This window comes from Heteronotia binoei, chromosome 8, assembly GCF_032191835.1.
Source record: "Heteronotia binoei isolate CCM8104 ecotype False Entrance Well chromosome 8, APGP_CSIRO_Hbin_v1, whole genome shotgun sequence".
NCBI classification, from domain to species: Eukaryota; Metazoa; Chordata; class Lepidosauria; order Squamata; family Gekkonidae; genus Heteronotia; species Heteronotia binoei.
This window is the reverse complement of record NC_083230.1, coordinates 60,044,205-60,061,544: the sequence shown is the minus strand read 5'-3', so window position 1 is coordinate 60,061,544 and position 17,340 is coordinate 60,044,205. Positions and strand designations below refer to the sequence as shown.

At 45.3% G+C, this 17,340-nt stretch overlaps 1 protein-coding gene across 4 annotated transcripts in view; it reads right to left on the bottom strand.

Moving 5' to 3' along the window:
* ACSS3 (acyl-CoA synthetase short chain family member 3) overlaps positions 1-17,340 on the bottom strand; it is a 102,606-nt gene that overhangs the window by 61,116 nt on the left and 24,150 nt on the right. For 2 of the 4 annotated variants that reach the window (XM_060245137.1, XM_060245139.1), the window contains 4 exons: positions 14,219-14,353; positions 13,759-13,899; positions 12,004-12,084; positions 11,826-11,921 (listed from right to left, as the gene is read on the bottom strand). In XM_060245137.1, coding sequence (XP_060101120.1) covers positions 11,826-11,921; positions 12,004-12,084; positions 13,759-13,899; positions 14,219-14,353 — 453 coding nt within the window. Of the gene's footprint in view, positions 1-11,825; positions 11,922-12,003; positions 12,085-13,758; positions 13,900-14,218; positions 14,354-17,340 lie in introns of those variants that run through there. The other 2 variants (XM_060245138.1, XM_060245140.1) reach the window with 2 other exon arrangements.

Here is a 17,340-nt window from a genome sequence, read left to right as displayed (position 1 = left end):
ACTCTCCCCTATGAACCCTCCAAGTCCCAAAAAGATTGGGCCAGGGGTTCCCATTCCAGGGGAACCCAAAGAGGGTGCCCCTATCCCACCATTATACCCTATGGGCCACTGAACTCGATGGCAAAATAGGGTATAATCCGAGGCTACTAGGGGGCAGGGAATTTGAGGGAGAGCCAAAACTGCATGGAACTCTCAGACTCCAAAAATAGCTCTATAAAAACATGAAAGTGACCTACCCCACACAGCCCACACACCAGCCCCCTCACACCAACCAGAGGTAATTAAAAAAAACCCAAACGTGACAGAAAGAAACTTAACTTTTAATAACCCTCCCCAAAAAAACAGAACCAGGAAAAGGGACAACTGGACAGGATACAAAACCAACAGCAACAGATCCAAACAAATCTGAGAAAAGGCCAACAAACTCAACTGTTAAAAAACTGAACATTAAAAATGAAAATTAGGCCAAACAGCCTCCCCCCCACAAGAACCAGAACCAGAAGAGAAAAGGAACAACAGCAGCACAACGCAGCAGCAACAAATCAAACACAGAATCCTTTTAAAACAGTAAAAAAAACCTTGATTTTTAACAATACAGGAACTTAACCAACCCCTCCCCCCAAAAAAAACTTCACCCTAACCTCAAGAAATCCAAGCCACCCAAATCAGGAAAAGTAAAAGGACACTGCACTTTTAAAAGTCCACTCACTAAAGTTAAATATAGGCAAACTGGCAAACCCCCCCACCCCAGGCCCCCACCCCCAGCAGAACCCCCTAACCCTAACCCAAATAAGCTACCCAGTACTCACCCACCGAAATCTGGATAAGTAAAGGGACTCTGAGTCTTAAAAAGACCTTTTACTTTTATCCTAACTAAAATAAAAACAAGAACCCCAAGAATGTCTTACCTTAGATGTCTTCTCCAGGCAGGTCAGGCAAGGCTGAGAGAAAGCAGCAGCAGCTGAGCCCAAGGGCCAGCACAGCACAATCTCTCTCTCGCACCAACACCAACACCACAGCAATGGAATGTTCAGCCAGGCAGATTCCTTAAAAAGGTTCTCTGTCCCTACTCAGAGCAGTTTAAAAAAATACCACTGCTCTGTGATTGGCCAGAGAACAGTGTTTATTTGGATACTCAAGTAAACAAAAGAACAACAATGTTGCTGATGGCTGGGGGATTAGCCCAGCCATCAGCTGCACAACAGCCCTGCAAAGCATGCATTTGCAATGCATGCTTTGGATTGGCTGCTGGGGCTCCTCTCCCCCTTCCTCCCTGATCCCAGGGAGGCTATGGGAGAGGCAGGAAAAGGGTTCCAAAGGTGGGAAAGGAAGCAAGCAGCTTCCCTGAGGCTGCAGAAGCTCTTTTCCTGCCTTTTACATTGAGTTCCGTATACTTCCGAATAGTGATTTGGAAGTATACGGGGAGCCGTATACAGCTCCCATATAATGGCTTCTAATTGGATTCGAAAGTATACAACGCCGTATACTTCCGAATCAGGGGGTATTCAGCGGTCTATTCGGTTCGACCGAACCAAATGCACACCCCTACCCAGGACCATGAGGTTTCAAGGCAAGAGACGAACAAAGGCGGTTTGTCATTGCCTTCCTCTGCACGGCAACCCCAGTCCTCCTTGGTGGTCTCCCATCCAGGCACTAACTGTAGCCAACCCTGCTTAGATTTGAAGCTCTGACATCAGGCAGCAAGACTTTTGACACATATTACATAGGAAATAAAGATAGGCACCAAACAGGATTTATTATTTCTTTGCATAATTGACATGGTGCACAGTGACTCTTTTCCATTCAAGTCCTTGAAGAAATAGCCAAGTTGAAATTTGTTGTACTTCCTCATTGCAATGTCTTGAACTGCCAGACTGCATAAACAGCCAGGGGGCAATTTGTTATACCTTTCACATAACAAAACAACAGAAGAACTGGCTCTCTTATTCAGCTCTCCAGGGCATGCTTCCCTTCTCTCAGTCATGTCTTCTGAGCAGGAGAGACTAATAAGAGATCCGTTCCACTGTTGCTTATTACGTGGGAAGTATAAAAAAAATTCCACTTGGCTATTTATGAGTTTCTTACCAAACCAAGGCAACACAATGAGGAATGAATAAAGGATTGAAAGGTCTCACCCACTGGGCTTTACTGTCATAAAATAGCATCTACTTAATAAGCTGCAGCTTCCTACGCCTCAAAACTTTATCACAAATCTGACAAAGAGAATGAACCAGATACAATATTTAACTAGAATGTATTTATCTGTAATTGTTGCTCTTCTTAAAGAGTATACTCTGTGCAAACACACATAGAGGAGTGCACAGGCCACAGGTGAGACATTCTAGAAATCTCTGAAATCTTCTGTCACCTGTGCACAGCAACAGAGGGTGATGAGGCAGTGAGCCAACACTTTCCTGCTCAGCTCAAGCCACTGACTGTAATAGAGATCATGACCAGAACTATAGGAGCCAGGTCCTCTGGACATTCTCCAGAAAGATATTCCACATACATGAAGCCTTAACAAATTCACTTACCAAGCAACAGGAGCATTGAAATCGCCTTCTTCATCCTCAGCTGCCCTGTACCAAGGTTGTCCAAGAACCAAGGGAGATTAGCTGTTTAAAAACCTTTACCTTTCCAACCTCACTTTTTCCTGTTACTCTAGCATTGGGCTGCCACAACTAACAACACAACATCTTTGAAAAGCCAGAAAATCTATATCTACAAGTGACTGACAAGTTAGGTTCTGTCTCTCCCTAACAGCAGCCAATGAGAGCTAATGGAATGTTGATGAAGGGGATGGTTGAAAAGAGCCATTAGTGCACTTGAGAGAGTGTCTGGCTGAGTGAAGCAATAGAAGAGCAGGTTTAGGGTGACTGCAAAAAGGATGAATTGTAACAAAGAAAACCAAATGCTGGAATAGGGAAATGAAAAGGAACTTTGTGATCACAGCCTGATTTTCTCCAATGTTATGTTCAAACCAAAATAAAAGTTAACTCGTTGTTTGTTTAATCATGTAGGGCTGGATGTGTGGTCTCATGGAAAGAAGCACACACACATAAAAGCTAAGGTTATCAGCCTATGCATATGTTAGGATATGAATAAATAGTGGCAGCATATGAATAAAGCAGTGTTTGACTTCCCAACTCCAATAGTGTCTGGGCAGTGTCTGAGTAAGGGGTGATTATTAAAGGGGACTGGGCTACCTTGTCCAGTGGTGTCTCTGTGCATGAGAGAGAGGACATGGTATATGAAATGGTCATGGTTTTCTATGTATTTTAAAAGAGGCAAGACAGATGGTAAAAACAGGTTGCTTACCTGTAACTGATGATCTTTGAGTGGTCATCTGTGCATTCACACCCATGGGATTAGGGCGCCTGCGCCGATCAGTACCTAAAAAGCCTGGGATTTTCACGCCCATGCCCAGTGAGCATGTGCCAAGTCCCAAGTGCGTATGCCCACAAGATAGGGCACGGACATCCTGCCAGTTCTTTCTGACCGCTGTCAAGGCCAGACAAAGGACCAACAGCAGTGGGGAAGAAGGATGGTTAGCATGAATGCACATATGACCACTCGAAGATCATCAGTTGCAGGTAAGCAATCTGTTTATCTTTGTGGTCTCTGTGCTTCACACCCATGGGAGAATAGCAAGCAGACATACCTGGAGGAGGGTGCTGGAGGTCATCCAGAAGTAGCAGCCTGTAAGACCAGACGTCCCACTTGAGCCTTCTGGTGTCTGCGCACATCCAAAGCATAGTGTCTCATGAAGGCATGCGGCAAAACTCAAGTAGTGGCTTTGCAAATGTCAGCCAACGAAGCACCTAGAAGGAAGGCAGTGGATGTGGCCAGGGCCTGTGTGGAATGCCCACACACGGGTCCTGGTAAGGGTCTTTTAGCTGACAAGTAGCAGAGCTTAATAGTCTCTGTTAGTCATTTCGACAATCTTTGAGACGTAATCTTAGTTTCTAGCCTAGCAGTAGCATAGGAAACAAACAAATGTGGGTCCTTCCTGTAGACTTTCGATCTAAGGAAGAAAAGCAAAACTCGTTTCATGCCCAATGAATGTAACCATCTCTCCTCTTCGGAAGACGGTGAGGGGTAGAATGTTGGCAGGGAAATGTCCAAACTAAGGTGAAACTCTGAAACTATCTTTGGAAGGAACGAGATGTCAGGAACCAATGAAACGTTATCCTCTTGAAAACAAAGGTAAGGAGGGTCACAATGCAAAGCCATGAGCTCCCCAACTCTCCTAGCCGAGGTAATGGCAACCAAGAAGGCTGTTTTCCATGAGAGGAGGTTCAATGGTTCAAATGGGTGACCTGACAATTTATCCAACACCAAGGAAAGGTCCCAAGGCTCGGTGGGCTTTCTAGTGGGTGGATGCAGACAAAGCAGGCCCTTAAGAAATCTCTTTGTCTATGGATGTGCAAACACAGAAAAGTCATCTATGGGGTCATGGTGAGCTGTAATAGCAGCTAGATAAACACGAACTGAAGAGTAATTCAGGCCTGCATTCACTAAAGACAGCAAGAACTCAAAAATTAGCAGTAGTCCCACCGCATGCGCGTCAGCATTGGGATTCCCCAGAAAGTCCACAAACTTAGACCACTTATAGTCACAAGATCGCCGGGTAGAAGACCTGTGACTGTTCAATAAAACGTGCTGGACTCTTGCTGAAAAGCCTGAGGAGTAATCCTCCATGCTGTTAGTTTGAGATGTGCAACGTTGTGGTGCAAGAGCTGCCCAATCTGGATGGACAGAAGATCTGGTTCTGGGGGAAAAAGGTGAAACAACCCATTGGCTAGACCTAGCAGAATAGGAAACCAACTCTGCCGTGGCCACCATGGCATTATCAGAATGCAGTCCAGATGTTCCTGCAACATCTTGTTGACTACTTTGGTCAGCAATGGAAGGAGTGGAAAGAGGTATAGGAACTTCTCGTTCCAAGGGAAGAGGAGGCCGTCTCCCAACAAATCTATGCCTGCCCCGCCCCTGGAACAGTAGGCTGGGCACTTCCAGTTCAGAGCTGAAGCGAACACATCTATCACAGGACAACCTCATTGTTGGAACACTGGTGACAGGTAAGGCCAGCTGATCTCTCACTCGTGTATCTGGGCAGCCCCCCTGCTGAGAGAGTCTGCTTGGAAATTGAGCTCTCCTGGGAGATGGGATGCCACCAAGAAGGTCTGCAGGCTTATGCACTCTTCCCAGATGTCCATTGCCAGGGCACACAGTTTTCTCGACACTGTCCTGCCCTGATGATTGATGTAGCTGAGTGTTATCGTATTGTCCGTCAGAATTGCCACTGTGCGGTGAGCAATAAGTGGACAAAATGACCAAAGAGCATACTGGATGGCTAGAAGCTCCAAGAAGTTGATGTGATGATGCAGGAAAGAGGGGGCCACGGGCCCCCTCACACACAGAGGCCATTCAGGTGAGCTCCCCAACCCCACAGGAATGTGTCGGTGGTGACTGTCACAGATGGGGGTGGGAGATAAAATGGTGCTCCCTGTAAGATGTTGTTTTTCTCTCTCCACCAATCCGGAGGACCGAGGGAGGAATCTGGAGAAGCTGAAGAGGAGATCCTACCAAGCCGCGGCATTGCTTCAGAAAACAGAGTTGCAGAGTTCGCATTTTCAGCTTGGCAAAGACAAGTATGTTGGTTGTTGCTGCTATAAGTCCCAGAAGACGCTGAATTTGAAAAACCGAGCCCATCCTCCGAGATTGAAGGAGGTTGATCAGGGATACTATATCCTCCACTCGTTGTTGGGGAAGGAAGGCCCTGTGTAAGTTGGTGTCTGGCACTGCTCCTATGAACTGTACCATAGTGGCCGGAACAAGATGGGATTTCTTGGAATGTATCTTCAAGCCCAAGTTCAAGTTGATAAGAAGATTCAGAGTCAGGTCGAGATGTTGCAGAAGAAGGTCCCTTGAGCTCGCCACTACCAACCAATCGTTTATGTACGGGAATAAAACTACTCCTTGAAGACGCAGGTAAGCCGCCACCACCACGGTTTTGGTGAATATATGTGGGGCAGTGGACAGCCCAAAGGGAAGGGCCCTGTACTGGAAGTGATCTGGACGTATCGCAAAACGTAAATACTTCCTGTTTTGAGGATGGATGGTAATATGGAAGTACGTGTCTTTTAGATCCAATGTAGACATCCAATCCCCTTGTTTGATTAACGGCAGAATGCTTTGAAGAGTTGACATTCAAAATTTTTGGTATATGATAAAATCGTTCAAGTCCCGGAGGTCCATGATGGGTCTGACTCCCCCATCCTTCTTTGGTATTGCAAAACAACGGGAATAAAACCCATGACCCAGAGAGTAGTGGGGAACGCGCTCCATAGCTTGTTTCTGTAGAAGGTTTTGAACCTCCTCCAGCAGAGCCGGGGAAGGAGGAGTTGGTATGAATACTGACTTGTCCGGGAGACAAGCAAATTCTATCACATAACCCTCCTCTATAATGGAGAGAACCCAACGATCTGAAGTGATAAGGCGACATGCTGAAAGCTATCAGTGAAGGTGCGTGGGTCCAGAGGAGTGGGGGGAGGGAGAGAGGGAGGGTTTGCCAGAATCGGAAAGTCAAAGGCGCTGTTTAGGGTGCGAGTCCCCTTTGCCCTCGTCTGTTGTGCAGACAGGGATGTAAACTTGCCCTTGTTGTCACAGGAAGATCTGTTTCCAGAGTGCGAGGAGCATGACTTCCAGGTGTGATCTGGAGATAGTTTCTGGAAAGGCTTCTTATTCCAGGGTTTCTGCCAGGGTTTAGACTTGAAGGCCCTCGGGGCAGGAGAAGGAACACCTAAATTGCGTGACGTTTTAATGCTTTTGTCCATCTCCTGTAGGACTGAGTCTGTAGTGGTACTAAAGAGATCTTCGGCCGGTTTGGTGTAGTGGTTAAGAGTGTGGACTCTTATCTGGGAGAACCGGGTTTGATTCCCCACTCCTCCACTTGCACCTGCTGGAATGGCCTTGGGTCAGCCAGAGCTCTGGCAGAGGTTGTCCTTGAAAGGGGAGCTGCTGGGAGAGCCCTCTCCAGCCCCACCCACCTCACAGGGTGTCTGTTGTGGGGGAGGAAGGTAAAGGAGATTGTGAGCCGCTCTGAGACTCTTCGGAGTGGAGGGTGGGATATAAATCCAATATCTTCTAAAGGGAAGATCTTCTATGTAGGCCTTGGTGTCTGGCTGCAAGGCTGTGGTTCGAAGCCAGGCATGGCGTTGTGGAGTGATGGCTGAGGTAAGTGTCTTTGAAGAAGTATTGACCATGTGCTTAGACACAGCTAGTTGCTGTTTTGCTAGCAGCATTTCCTCCCTTGGTAATTTCTTTACTGCGGGATGCTTATCCTCAGGGAGTGAAGCTAGGTGTCCAGAAAGCTGTTCCCAGATAGATTACAGTGTTCTTTATTGTAAACTGAAAATCTGTTAATAATAATCTGATTATTTAAAAAAAAAACCCAGAAAGCTGTTCCCAAAGTGAGTAATGGTAGCGAGCCATGAAGGCAGAGTAATTGAAGATCTTGATTCCCAATGCGGCTGCCGAGTAAAATTTTCTGCCAGCACTGTCAATCTTCCTACCCTCCTTATCAGGTGGAGTAGAGTGTACCTTTCTGGTTTTTTAAGATGACGAAGAGACCACTATGGAATTGGGGCGCGGGTGTGTGAACCAAAACTCAGCCCCAATCTCCTGAACACAGTACATATGATCGAGCCTACGGGAGGATACTGGAATGGATGTTGGCTTAGACCAGGGTTCCTTGATGGTTTGCAGGATCACCTTGGTGACTGGAAGGGCGTTGGCAGTGGATGTGTAACATTGCATGATATCAAAGACCGTGTCATCAACTGTAGGCTGAGGTTGAATTATTGGTAAGGAAAGTGACTGGGCCATACGCTTAATAAGATCTCCATAAGATTTCAGGTCTTCAGAGGACGAGATGAGAAGATCATCAGTGATCTGAGGGTTTGGAGAAGACTCAGTTCGAGTTATATCAATGGAGCCTTCGGCATCGGAGTCTGTATTGGAGGCGGACGATGCTCCCTGGACATCGGAGTATTCCGACAAGTGCGGTGTTGAAGGTAAGTCTTTCGCGGGCAACATGACAGGAGTTTCTGCCGGCTTAGGCTCACGAGGTTTCTCTGTTTTTCGGCCTTCCTGCCAAAGAGGGACAGAGACAGTGGCCGACTGTGAACTTCAGGTTGGTGAATGATGAGATACCTGGAGTGGAAGGATGCTTCCGAGCGCTGCTTCCACTCCAGCGCATCACACGGAGAGTACCATGGGGATGGGTTGAAGGGGTAGCCCCTGTACAAGTATGACCACAGATGTTGATCCCATGTCGGTGGCGGAGGTGTTCTGCAGAAAGTAGACTGATGATTGATGTCGGGGTCGACCAATCGAAGTCTAGGCCATGGCTGTAAGGTTGGTTGAGACGCATCAGGGCCTGACGGAGAGTCTCTATCACTATTGCCCCGGGACTAGAGCAAGGAGAAGATGATTACTGCATCAGATCGAACTTGGGCTCAGAACTGGAGAGGGCCTGAGTGCATAGGATTTTCAGTACCGAGGGGCTTCTCTGACAAGATGGAGAGGCCAAGATCTCTTTAGGTAGAATCATTGAGACAGCAGTCAGAGTCAATACCAAACCATTCGGGGTCGGAGATGGGGTGTGACTAACACGGTTGCGCTTCTTCTGTTTCTCCTTATCCTTCTTGTGTTTCTTTCCCTTATCCGTATGAGACCCCAAGTCCTCCCTGCCTTTCTTTGCAGGTGTTGAGGACTCCGATTGCGAAACCGAGCCCGCACGTTTGAGGGGGCAAACGGTATCGGACAGCAGCTGGCTGTGGACACCTGTCTCTGCTGCCGGGATTGATGTTGGTGCCAATAGAGCGGTCAACGACGGTGTCAAAGGAGTTGAAGCTATTTTACTCAGAGTAAGGGTGGACTCCACTAGAGCAGCGAAAGGCAGGCTACCCTATTCTTTCTGGTCTGCTTTGAAATCCGAGCACAGTGAGGGCAGAAGTCGACTTGGTGGCTTTCTCCGAGGCACAGCAAGCAGAGTGAGTGACCATCGGGAGGAGCTATTTTACTGCCACAACGCTCACAGCACTTGAAGAACCCCCACCGCTTGTCCATAGACCGAGCGAAGCATGAGTCCAAATGGGGTGGGAAAGGGGGGGTACCCCGAAGGGTCAAAAAAAGAGTCAATAACTCCCTCTCTTCTTTTCTTTTTTTTTTTTGATAGTAGAAAGAGAACGATAGAAGAACTGGGCAAAAAGGCGAAAAGGCAATAAAGGGAAGTACCGACCGGAGCTGGGAAGAACGAATTGTTCGACATGGCAGTCAGAAGAGAACTGGCAGAATGTCCGTGCCCCACCTTGTGGGCATGCACACTTGAGGCATGCTCACTGGGTGTGGCCGTGAAAATCCCGGGCTTTCTAGGTTCCGATTGGGATTGGCGCAGGCACCCTAATTCCATGGGTGTGAAGCACAGAGACCATGAAGAAGATACTGTGCTTGCCTGAACTACCTGTAACCCTGAATCTATGGGACAGAGGTGGTGAAGGGTGGTATAGACTCTATGTATGCACTCTACGTGATTGAAGAAGGATATCAGAGTGTGCATGTACATAAGAAAAAGAAAGAAACAGACTGTGTGGGCTTTTCTTCCCTACTAAAATTGTTCAGTGAAACCCCAGAAGTCTTAGTATCATGAATGAGATCTTGCCCTAGCAGTCTTCAGTAAACTCCCAAAGATCACAAGTAATATTAAGTATTTGATAAATATCAGCGATAGAAAGCATAGAAATTTGGGACAATCAGCAGACAATCAGGCAAAATACTAGAAGAAAGTATGAAGAGACATCTTTCTAGCTAATTGTATACATGTAAAAGAGGTTTGACATTCCTCTTCCTAAGAATGGGTCCAAGATAGAACATTCTGATAGGGTTTCTTTGATTTTAGTACCTTGAAAACATTTTTACATATTTTCCTGCAGCCTTTAAGTTTAAGGTTTTTTAAAGCTAAATTATTTACCCCTATCAGAAATTATGGCTGCAGGTTCAAAGTCACACTCCAAGACTACTATTGACCAATCAAAAGCCTGGATTATAGAGGTTAAGGAGGGAAATTAGAAATGATCCATCACACACCCTCTCTGACAGCTTGGTGAAGTAATTAGATGAACCCAGAAGCCCATTGGGATGTAACTTCATGATCTAAGTGCTTCCATCCTACAGCTGAGCCTGTGTTATTCTAAGCTAGACTTGCAGATCCCCAGGTTCCAGCAGGGGATCCCCTGGTTTTGCGGGCTCCTTCCTGCCCCGTCAGCTGGCCGGCAGGGGGAAGCCACACCCCAACAGCCACCATGTGCCTTTCCACTTCAGAAGGCTAGAAGAAGCTTGGAAAGTCTTGCTTTTTAGAAGGTGTGTGTGCCTTTAAATCTGTATGAGCCAGGCTGAATGGGGGGGGGGGGGTGAGCTGACAGAACAACATGGCTGCTCCCAGTGAGCTGTGAAGCTGTAAGAAAGGGAGGGAAAGCAGCCCAGACCCTCCGTTTGTTTTACAATCCTTTCTGAAGTCATTTGCATAGTAAAGGGTAAGGTAAAAACCTCTGGTTTCCCTGTGTTAGTATGAAGACCTTGGAACTTCAGCAACATGTGAGTAAATTGCCCCAGAAAGTAAAGAAAGTGAGTAAATTGCCCCAGAAAGACCACGTCATCCACTTTGAAAGAACTGAAGTCCTTTCTACGGTTTCACATTATCATACTCGCCTGAACAGAGAAGCTATTGAGATATACAAACACCAGCACAATTTTAACAGAAAGGAAGAAGGCATTTCCATCCATCAATCTTGGTACCCAGCTCTGCAAAACACCCTACAGACTATAAATTGCAGAAAGTCTCAGAACAACCAGCAAATTCCACAGAACAATCAGCACAGTCAACAACCATCTTCCTTATCTTCAAACCCCTTCCAAACTTCCCAGCAATTAACACAGAACAATGGTTACATTCAACAGCCAGTTTCCTTATCACTACCCTTCCAGGAAGCCCCACCAAACAATGGGCACATCCACAAACCAATTGCCCTTTCATCACACCCCCTCCAGCCTACAAATAGCAGCTCTCCAGCAGCCCTGGCCCCACTCAATGCACAGCAGCCAAGAAGGTCTGAGCGCCTGCTCCGGCTGCAACACCACTGAGGATGTTCTCCGCAGCTGAGAATGAAACGTCTGGAAAGAAAACTTTCTCCAGTAGAACACGGCACTTGATCCCGAAAGATTCTACAAACCCTAATGATGTTACCAGCCATGAAAACCTGAAATCTTTGGTTTCATTAAACATTCTTAGTCAGTATATCACAATATTTGTTTCTTTCATTGGCTGTCTTATCAACTGTGATCCCTTTTTGTTGATTTGCTGCAGGGGAGGCAGCCTGGGAGTGAATCTGAGCCGCCTCTTTCCTCTGAACAAGTCTCGGGCGGGGAAAAGAGCCAGCACAGGGCCTTGTTCTTGCCCTCGGGCTGTCTTCTCTGCAGGGAAGGCAGCCCGGAAGCGAGGCCGAGTTACCTCTTTCCTCCACCTGAGTTTCGGGCAGGGGAGACAGAGCTGCATCGGCTGGAGTATGGGGAGGGGGTGCCTAGCAGTGCCTTGCAAGCCATGTGGCACCCTAGGCAGCTGCCTACATGGCCTACTCCCACATGCTGGGCCTGGAGATATGTCTAGCAAGTTACATGGTGTACACTTTTAAGAGCAACAGCATATATCTAAAATCTTAAAAAGTGAAGCAATGCTTACAAACAGCATTAAGACAAGCAATTACCTCATATAACACAGTTGTATTCCCATGTAGCAGAGGTCCATAACAAATGTAAGAATGGCCAACTACCCAGCCTAAATCAGAAGCTGCCCACCAAACCTACAATTAAAAAAATAAATTAGAAACAGAACATTGAGATCAAATCCTCGTAATTATAAAGTAGCATGCAAATTCAAATTACCTCTTTTGGTTGAAGTCCATATACAGCTGACATGGTCCAATTTAACATAACTGCATAGCCACCTGTTGGTCTAACAACACCCTAAGTGAGAAGCAATTTGAAATTAAGATCAATTGTGAATAAATATGCATTGAAACCTCTTCTCGTCAGGGAAATTACAGTTACTATGATTTAACTTGCAAAGGCAATTACTACTTCTCCCCCCAGCTCCTAGGGGAGAAATCTCAGAGCCTGTAGCAGACTCCGCTGTGGGGCTTATTGCTGCACTTCTGAGAGCTAAAACCTTTTTCTTCTAAAATAAAAGGTGACATACTCTGGAATTCATGTCCTCAAAAATGTGCTGAAAATGAAATACCAATCTTTTTTTTGCTGCAACTGATGCAATGCAGTAAACTTAGGCCAGTGACCCTATTGTGTGGCTAAGATCAAGTGTAGTATAAGATTTATTTGATGCTTCAGGTAACTGAATGAAAAGCAGTGGTTTTCGGTCTCAATGGAGCTGAAGATATGCACAGATGGGTACAATCTGTCTAACAGGAACACAGTTTCAACACTTCCAGTTCCCACAAATCCATTTAAGAAAGCAGCACAATGAAGTCTACACTACCAGTTTTCTATGATCACCACATCACAAGAAAAAAATTACTTACCTTTCCTTCAGACAATTCCTTGATCATTATAGTATATTTAACTGTGACCTGCCTAAATACATCCTAACTTGTTACTTCAGATGTTAAATGAACACCCAACCATATGAGTGAGTGATCTGCATATTTGGCAGACACAGATTCTTTGTAAGGACAGGGTTCAGACTAAATTTTCCATCACTTGTACAAAACTTGCCTGTCTACCCCTCCTCCCACCCCAGCCCACTAATTTTCACAAAATATTGATCTTGGAGGACAGGAGACCCAGTATGAGGAAGGCTTCAGCAAAAGATGTAGAAATTGTCAATTTTGGCAGATATTTGGCAGAAATTAAAAAATTAAATATTGCCAATTTTGGATCCAATCCAAATACTAGAAACGAAACTCATACAAAGGGATACACACAAGCAATTTCCACATCTAAAATCTAATCAGCTCCCCTACATATGCTCTTCTTTAAACAGTACAAAGAACCCTCATCAGACAGGTGTGTAATTTGCCCATCAAGTAACTGGCACTTTCTGTTAACATCTAAAGGAATTCTCAGTCTTTCTTCATGAATAGCTTAGTATCCCTTTCTCCTCTCATTCTTATTCAGCCTACTCAAATTCTCTGTTACTGTAATAATTCCTCTTGGTTCTCATTAACTTGTGAATTATTTAAAGTTATTTCTCTAGTTATAGTACATTTCATCAATCTCATCATATGCCACTTCCACACAGGAACTTAGATCCTTCAAGTTAACCATATCTAGCATAATACAGAGTCATATGTCATCCAGGGGAATGAACAGAACCTGGATATTAGAGACACAACACAACTGAACTAGCTGGAATCTTCAAAGTGTACCATACAAGATGAAATTGTAGCTGGGAGTACTTTAGGGACAGGAAATACAAATGCCTCAAATGTTCACCAACAATATATTTCAGAGTAAATTAAGAGTAATGAAATCTGACCTAATGTGATTAAGTCAGTTCCAACCATGCTCATCTTCTATTAGTAGTAAGCTTTGGGAAAACATTTTCAGCCTTTTAATTAAATGCTCTCTCATGTGGAATAAAACATAATTTGGTCACAGATACTTATACTGAAAGACAGAGCCTACCTTTGGTGTGCCAGTTGTTCCTGATGTATAAAGAATATAAAGTGGGTGGTCTGAAAGAACAGGGATGCAGTCACATGGCTTTGTATTTGCCATTTCTTCTTGCCAGTCAATGTCCCTTCCTTGGGTAAGAGGGACAGTTCCCTATACAACAAAGGATATAATACTGCAACTGTAGTTTATGAAAGCAATGGTTCAAATATATTCAGCTAGTTTTCCAAATGAAGACATCAAATGTATCAAAGTTTATAGCCACAAGAGTTTTAACAGCTATTTTGAAAATTACAAAATGTCATACAACATGGCTGATCCAACATGGCTTCTCTTATGTTCTTATACTTTAAATAACCAAACCAGAAAAGTCTTGCTATGACAGTATACATTTTTTAAGTATCATGAAATGAAATATTCCAATTAAAATATTCAGAAATAAAAAAAGTAGCAGTATTAACTGTAAATCTACCATGTTAGGGCGGTTGTAAATGAGAACTCTTTCAGGCTGGTGTTTTATCATCTGCAATGCTTTTTCTAGAAGTGGTATATATTCCACTTTCCGTCCAGGTTCTATTCCAAAAGTTGATGTTACAATGAGTTTGGGCTGAAAAAAACAAACATGGATTGTACATTAAAACATCATTTTCTGAAAAAATAGTAGAGATTAAAATGACTATGTTGGTGAAATGCTCAAGCAGTACTATACAAGGACATAGATATAGTTGTCTTGTTTCTCAGTTTAATTTGGATTAGGATCCTGAATGCATCCCACTTTCTAATCATCCTATACATAAACATATGTAAAGCAGATCCCTTAGTAATATTCCAGGAACTGAAATGTATTGCAAATCACACCTGCCTTCTAGAATGCATAACTCATAAAACAACTGAGAAATTTCTTTCCTTGCTCAGATTTTTCTTACACATTCAACATTTTAAAAATCATACCTCATATAGTTATGTGGGTGGAGTATGATTTCTTTGTCGCTCAGGAGCAAAGGAAGTAAGTTATTTCTCAACTGTTTCAGTATGTACTTAATAAGTCTTACTATGCACTTAGTAGTATTTGTTATATTAGTTGTCTTAGTATTAGTGAGTTATCTTAGTATGTACTTATTATGTCTTGGGATGAGAAGGGCTCTTATATATGAATACAATGCCACTTCCCTTTGATTCAAAATGCAGCATTCATTTTCTTGAATTGGAAAGGAACAGTTCTAAAATGTATTTACACTCTTTTAACAGTACTGCAGGTTTCCAAATGACTCACAGTCTTAAATACGTGGAGAAGATAAAAGACACACAAAAAACCCCCAGAGCTCATTCCCCTTTGGTTTGTTAGTTTGTTTTTGCCAGTGATCACCTCACTAGATTTCTTAATCTCTCTCTATCTATCTATCTATCTATCTATCTATCTATCTATCTATCTATCTATCTATCTATCTATCTATCTATCTATCATCTATCTCATAGATCATAATCCTCTTGTAGTGACCAAATCGAGCGTGGCCATTGGCTAATACCTGCACAAAATAAATAGCTGGCCCATCACAGCTCAGTCAGAGTCTCTGACCTCCCATTGGCTGACTCCCCTACACACTCAGGCCTAGGAATATTGAGCAAACTGCCAAAACAGTCTTACCTCAGAGACACACACATCTCCTATGCTTTTCTGTGTTCTCTCTGTCAACTGGCCTCAGAAAGGAGTGCTGCTCTAACTGTGGCCTCACAAAAGCTGTCATGGCTGCCACCATCAACAGACCTCTGTGACCCTATCAACAGCCCACACAGATGGCCTCCCAGCACAGGCAACCTTCAAAGGCCACCAAAATAGCCAGGGAGCTGTTCCACCTTTCCTGTCTTTCCTGTCACTTCCACTCTGCCTCCTCCCCTCAGCCTCATCCTAGGATGGTTGGCTGAGGGGATAGGGTTTGCCAACTCCAGGTTGGGAAATTCCCAAAGATTTGATGGGTGGAGCCTGGAGAGTAGGGTTGCCAAGTCCAATTCAAGAAATATCTGGGGACTTTGGGGGTGGAGCCAGGAGACATTAGGGGTGGAGCCAGGAGACACTGGGGTGGAGCCAGCAGCAAGGGCGCGATGATCATATTTGAACTCCAAAGGAAGTTCTTGCCATCATATTTAAAGGAACTGCACACCTTTTAAATGCCTTCCCTTCTTTGGAAATAATGAAAGATAGGGGCACCTTCTTTTGGGGTCGTAGAATTGGACCCCCTGGTCCAATCATTTTGAAACTTGGACGGTATTTTGGGAAGAGGCACTGGATGCTATGGTACAAATTTGGTGCCTCTATCTCAAAAAACAGCCCCCCAGAGCCCTGATACCCACAGATCAATTCTCCAGTATTCTATGGGAATCGATCTTCATAGGGAATAATGGAGTGGCCAGCAGACATTCCCCCCCTTCTGCTTTCTGATGACCCTGAAGTGGGGGAAAGGCCTCCAGATCAGGGGATCCCCTGTCCCTACCTGGGGATTGGCAACCCTAAGCTCAGAAGGCAAGTTCACCCAGTAACACTGCTTAGAACAGCAGCCTTAATTCAGCATGCCTACTTCAAAGAGCGCTCCCAAATCAGCGTGCACAAGGTTGGGGCAGCTCTCTTCAGCAGGAAACAGAGGCACTGCGATCTTTCTTGCGCCTAGTAGGGAGTAAACTCAGCCGAAACACTGGGATTTGCTTCCAAGTAAATGTGCAAAAAGAAGAAGATTATGAAGAAGTGGGATGACGGAAGCCTGTGGAATGCAAAGTGGCTGCAAATTGATCCCAGCAGGTTCTCTGTGTAAACGCCGGGATTGGGAAGGGAAAGAGAGGAGCCAAAAAGCACGGGGGGGGGGGGGGGGGACGGCAATCCTACAAGGGCTAGGCAGTGTGCAGTTAACTTACCACTTCCCCCGCCCCGCTCCAGGAGGCCCTCCTACCTTTAGAGCGGCAGCGCCAGGCAGTGAAAAGCTATCCCCCGGTGACTCCAAGCATAACATGCAACCTGGGCTCAGAATAAGTGAACGCCCCATGAGATGAGTGAAATCACCTCTCCCCGCCCCCTAACAAACACACACATTCTTTTCTCTCCCCCTGCTCCCTATTATTTGGCAGGCTCTTTCTCCGGGGTCAGGGAGATAATGCAGGGGGAAGACAGGCATAATTTTGTCTCCCACTGCCAATACTTTTAAAAGTGGGGGAGGGGTCATCAGAGCAGGAGAACCCCCGGTCCCAGCGGGGGTTTGGCAAGCCTAGCCAGATAGTATCCTCCACCCCCAAGCTCCAACAGCAAAGTGAAGCCTGCCCGGAGAGCCTGCATTCCCCCCTCACGTTTCCAGATTTTTGGAGAGCGGGGGAGGAGGCTGCTAATTCAGGGGTCCCCCGCCAGGGCGGGGGGGTTGGGAAGCCTACTGGAGAGGGTGGGGTTTGAGGAGAGGTGGGGCCTTAGACAGGTACAATGCCACCCTCCAAATCAGCCATTTCCTCCTAAGGAATCATTGTTGCCAATCTCCAGGTGAGACTGGAGATCACTCAGAATTACAACAGTTCTCCAGATGGCAGATATCAGCTCCCATGGAAAAAATGGTTGCTTTG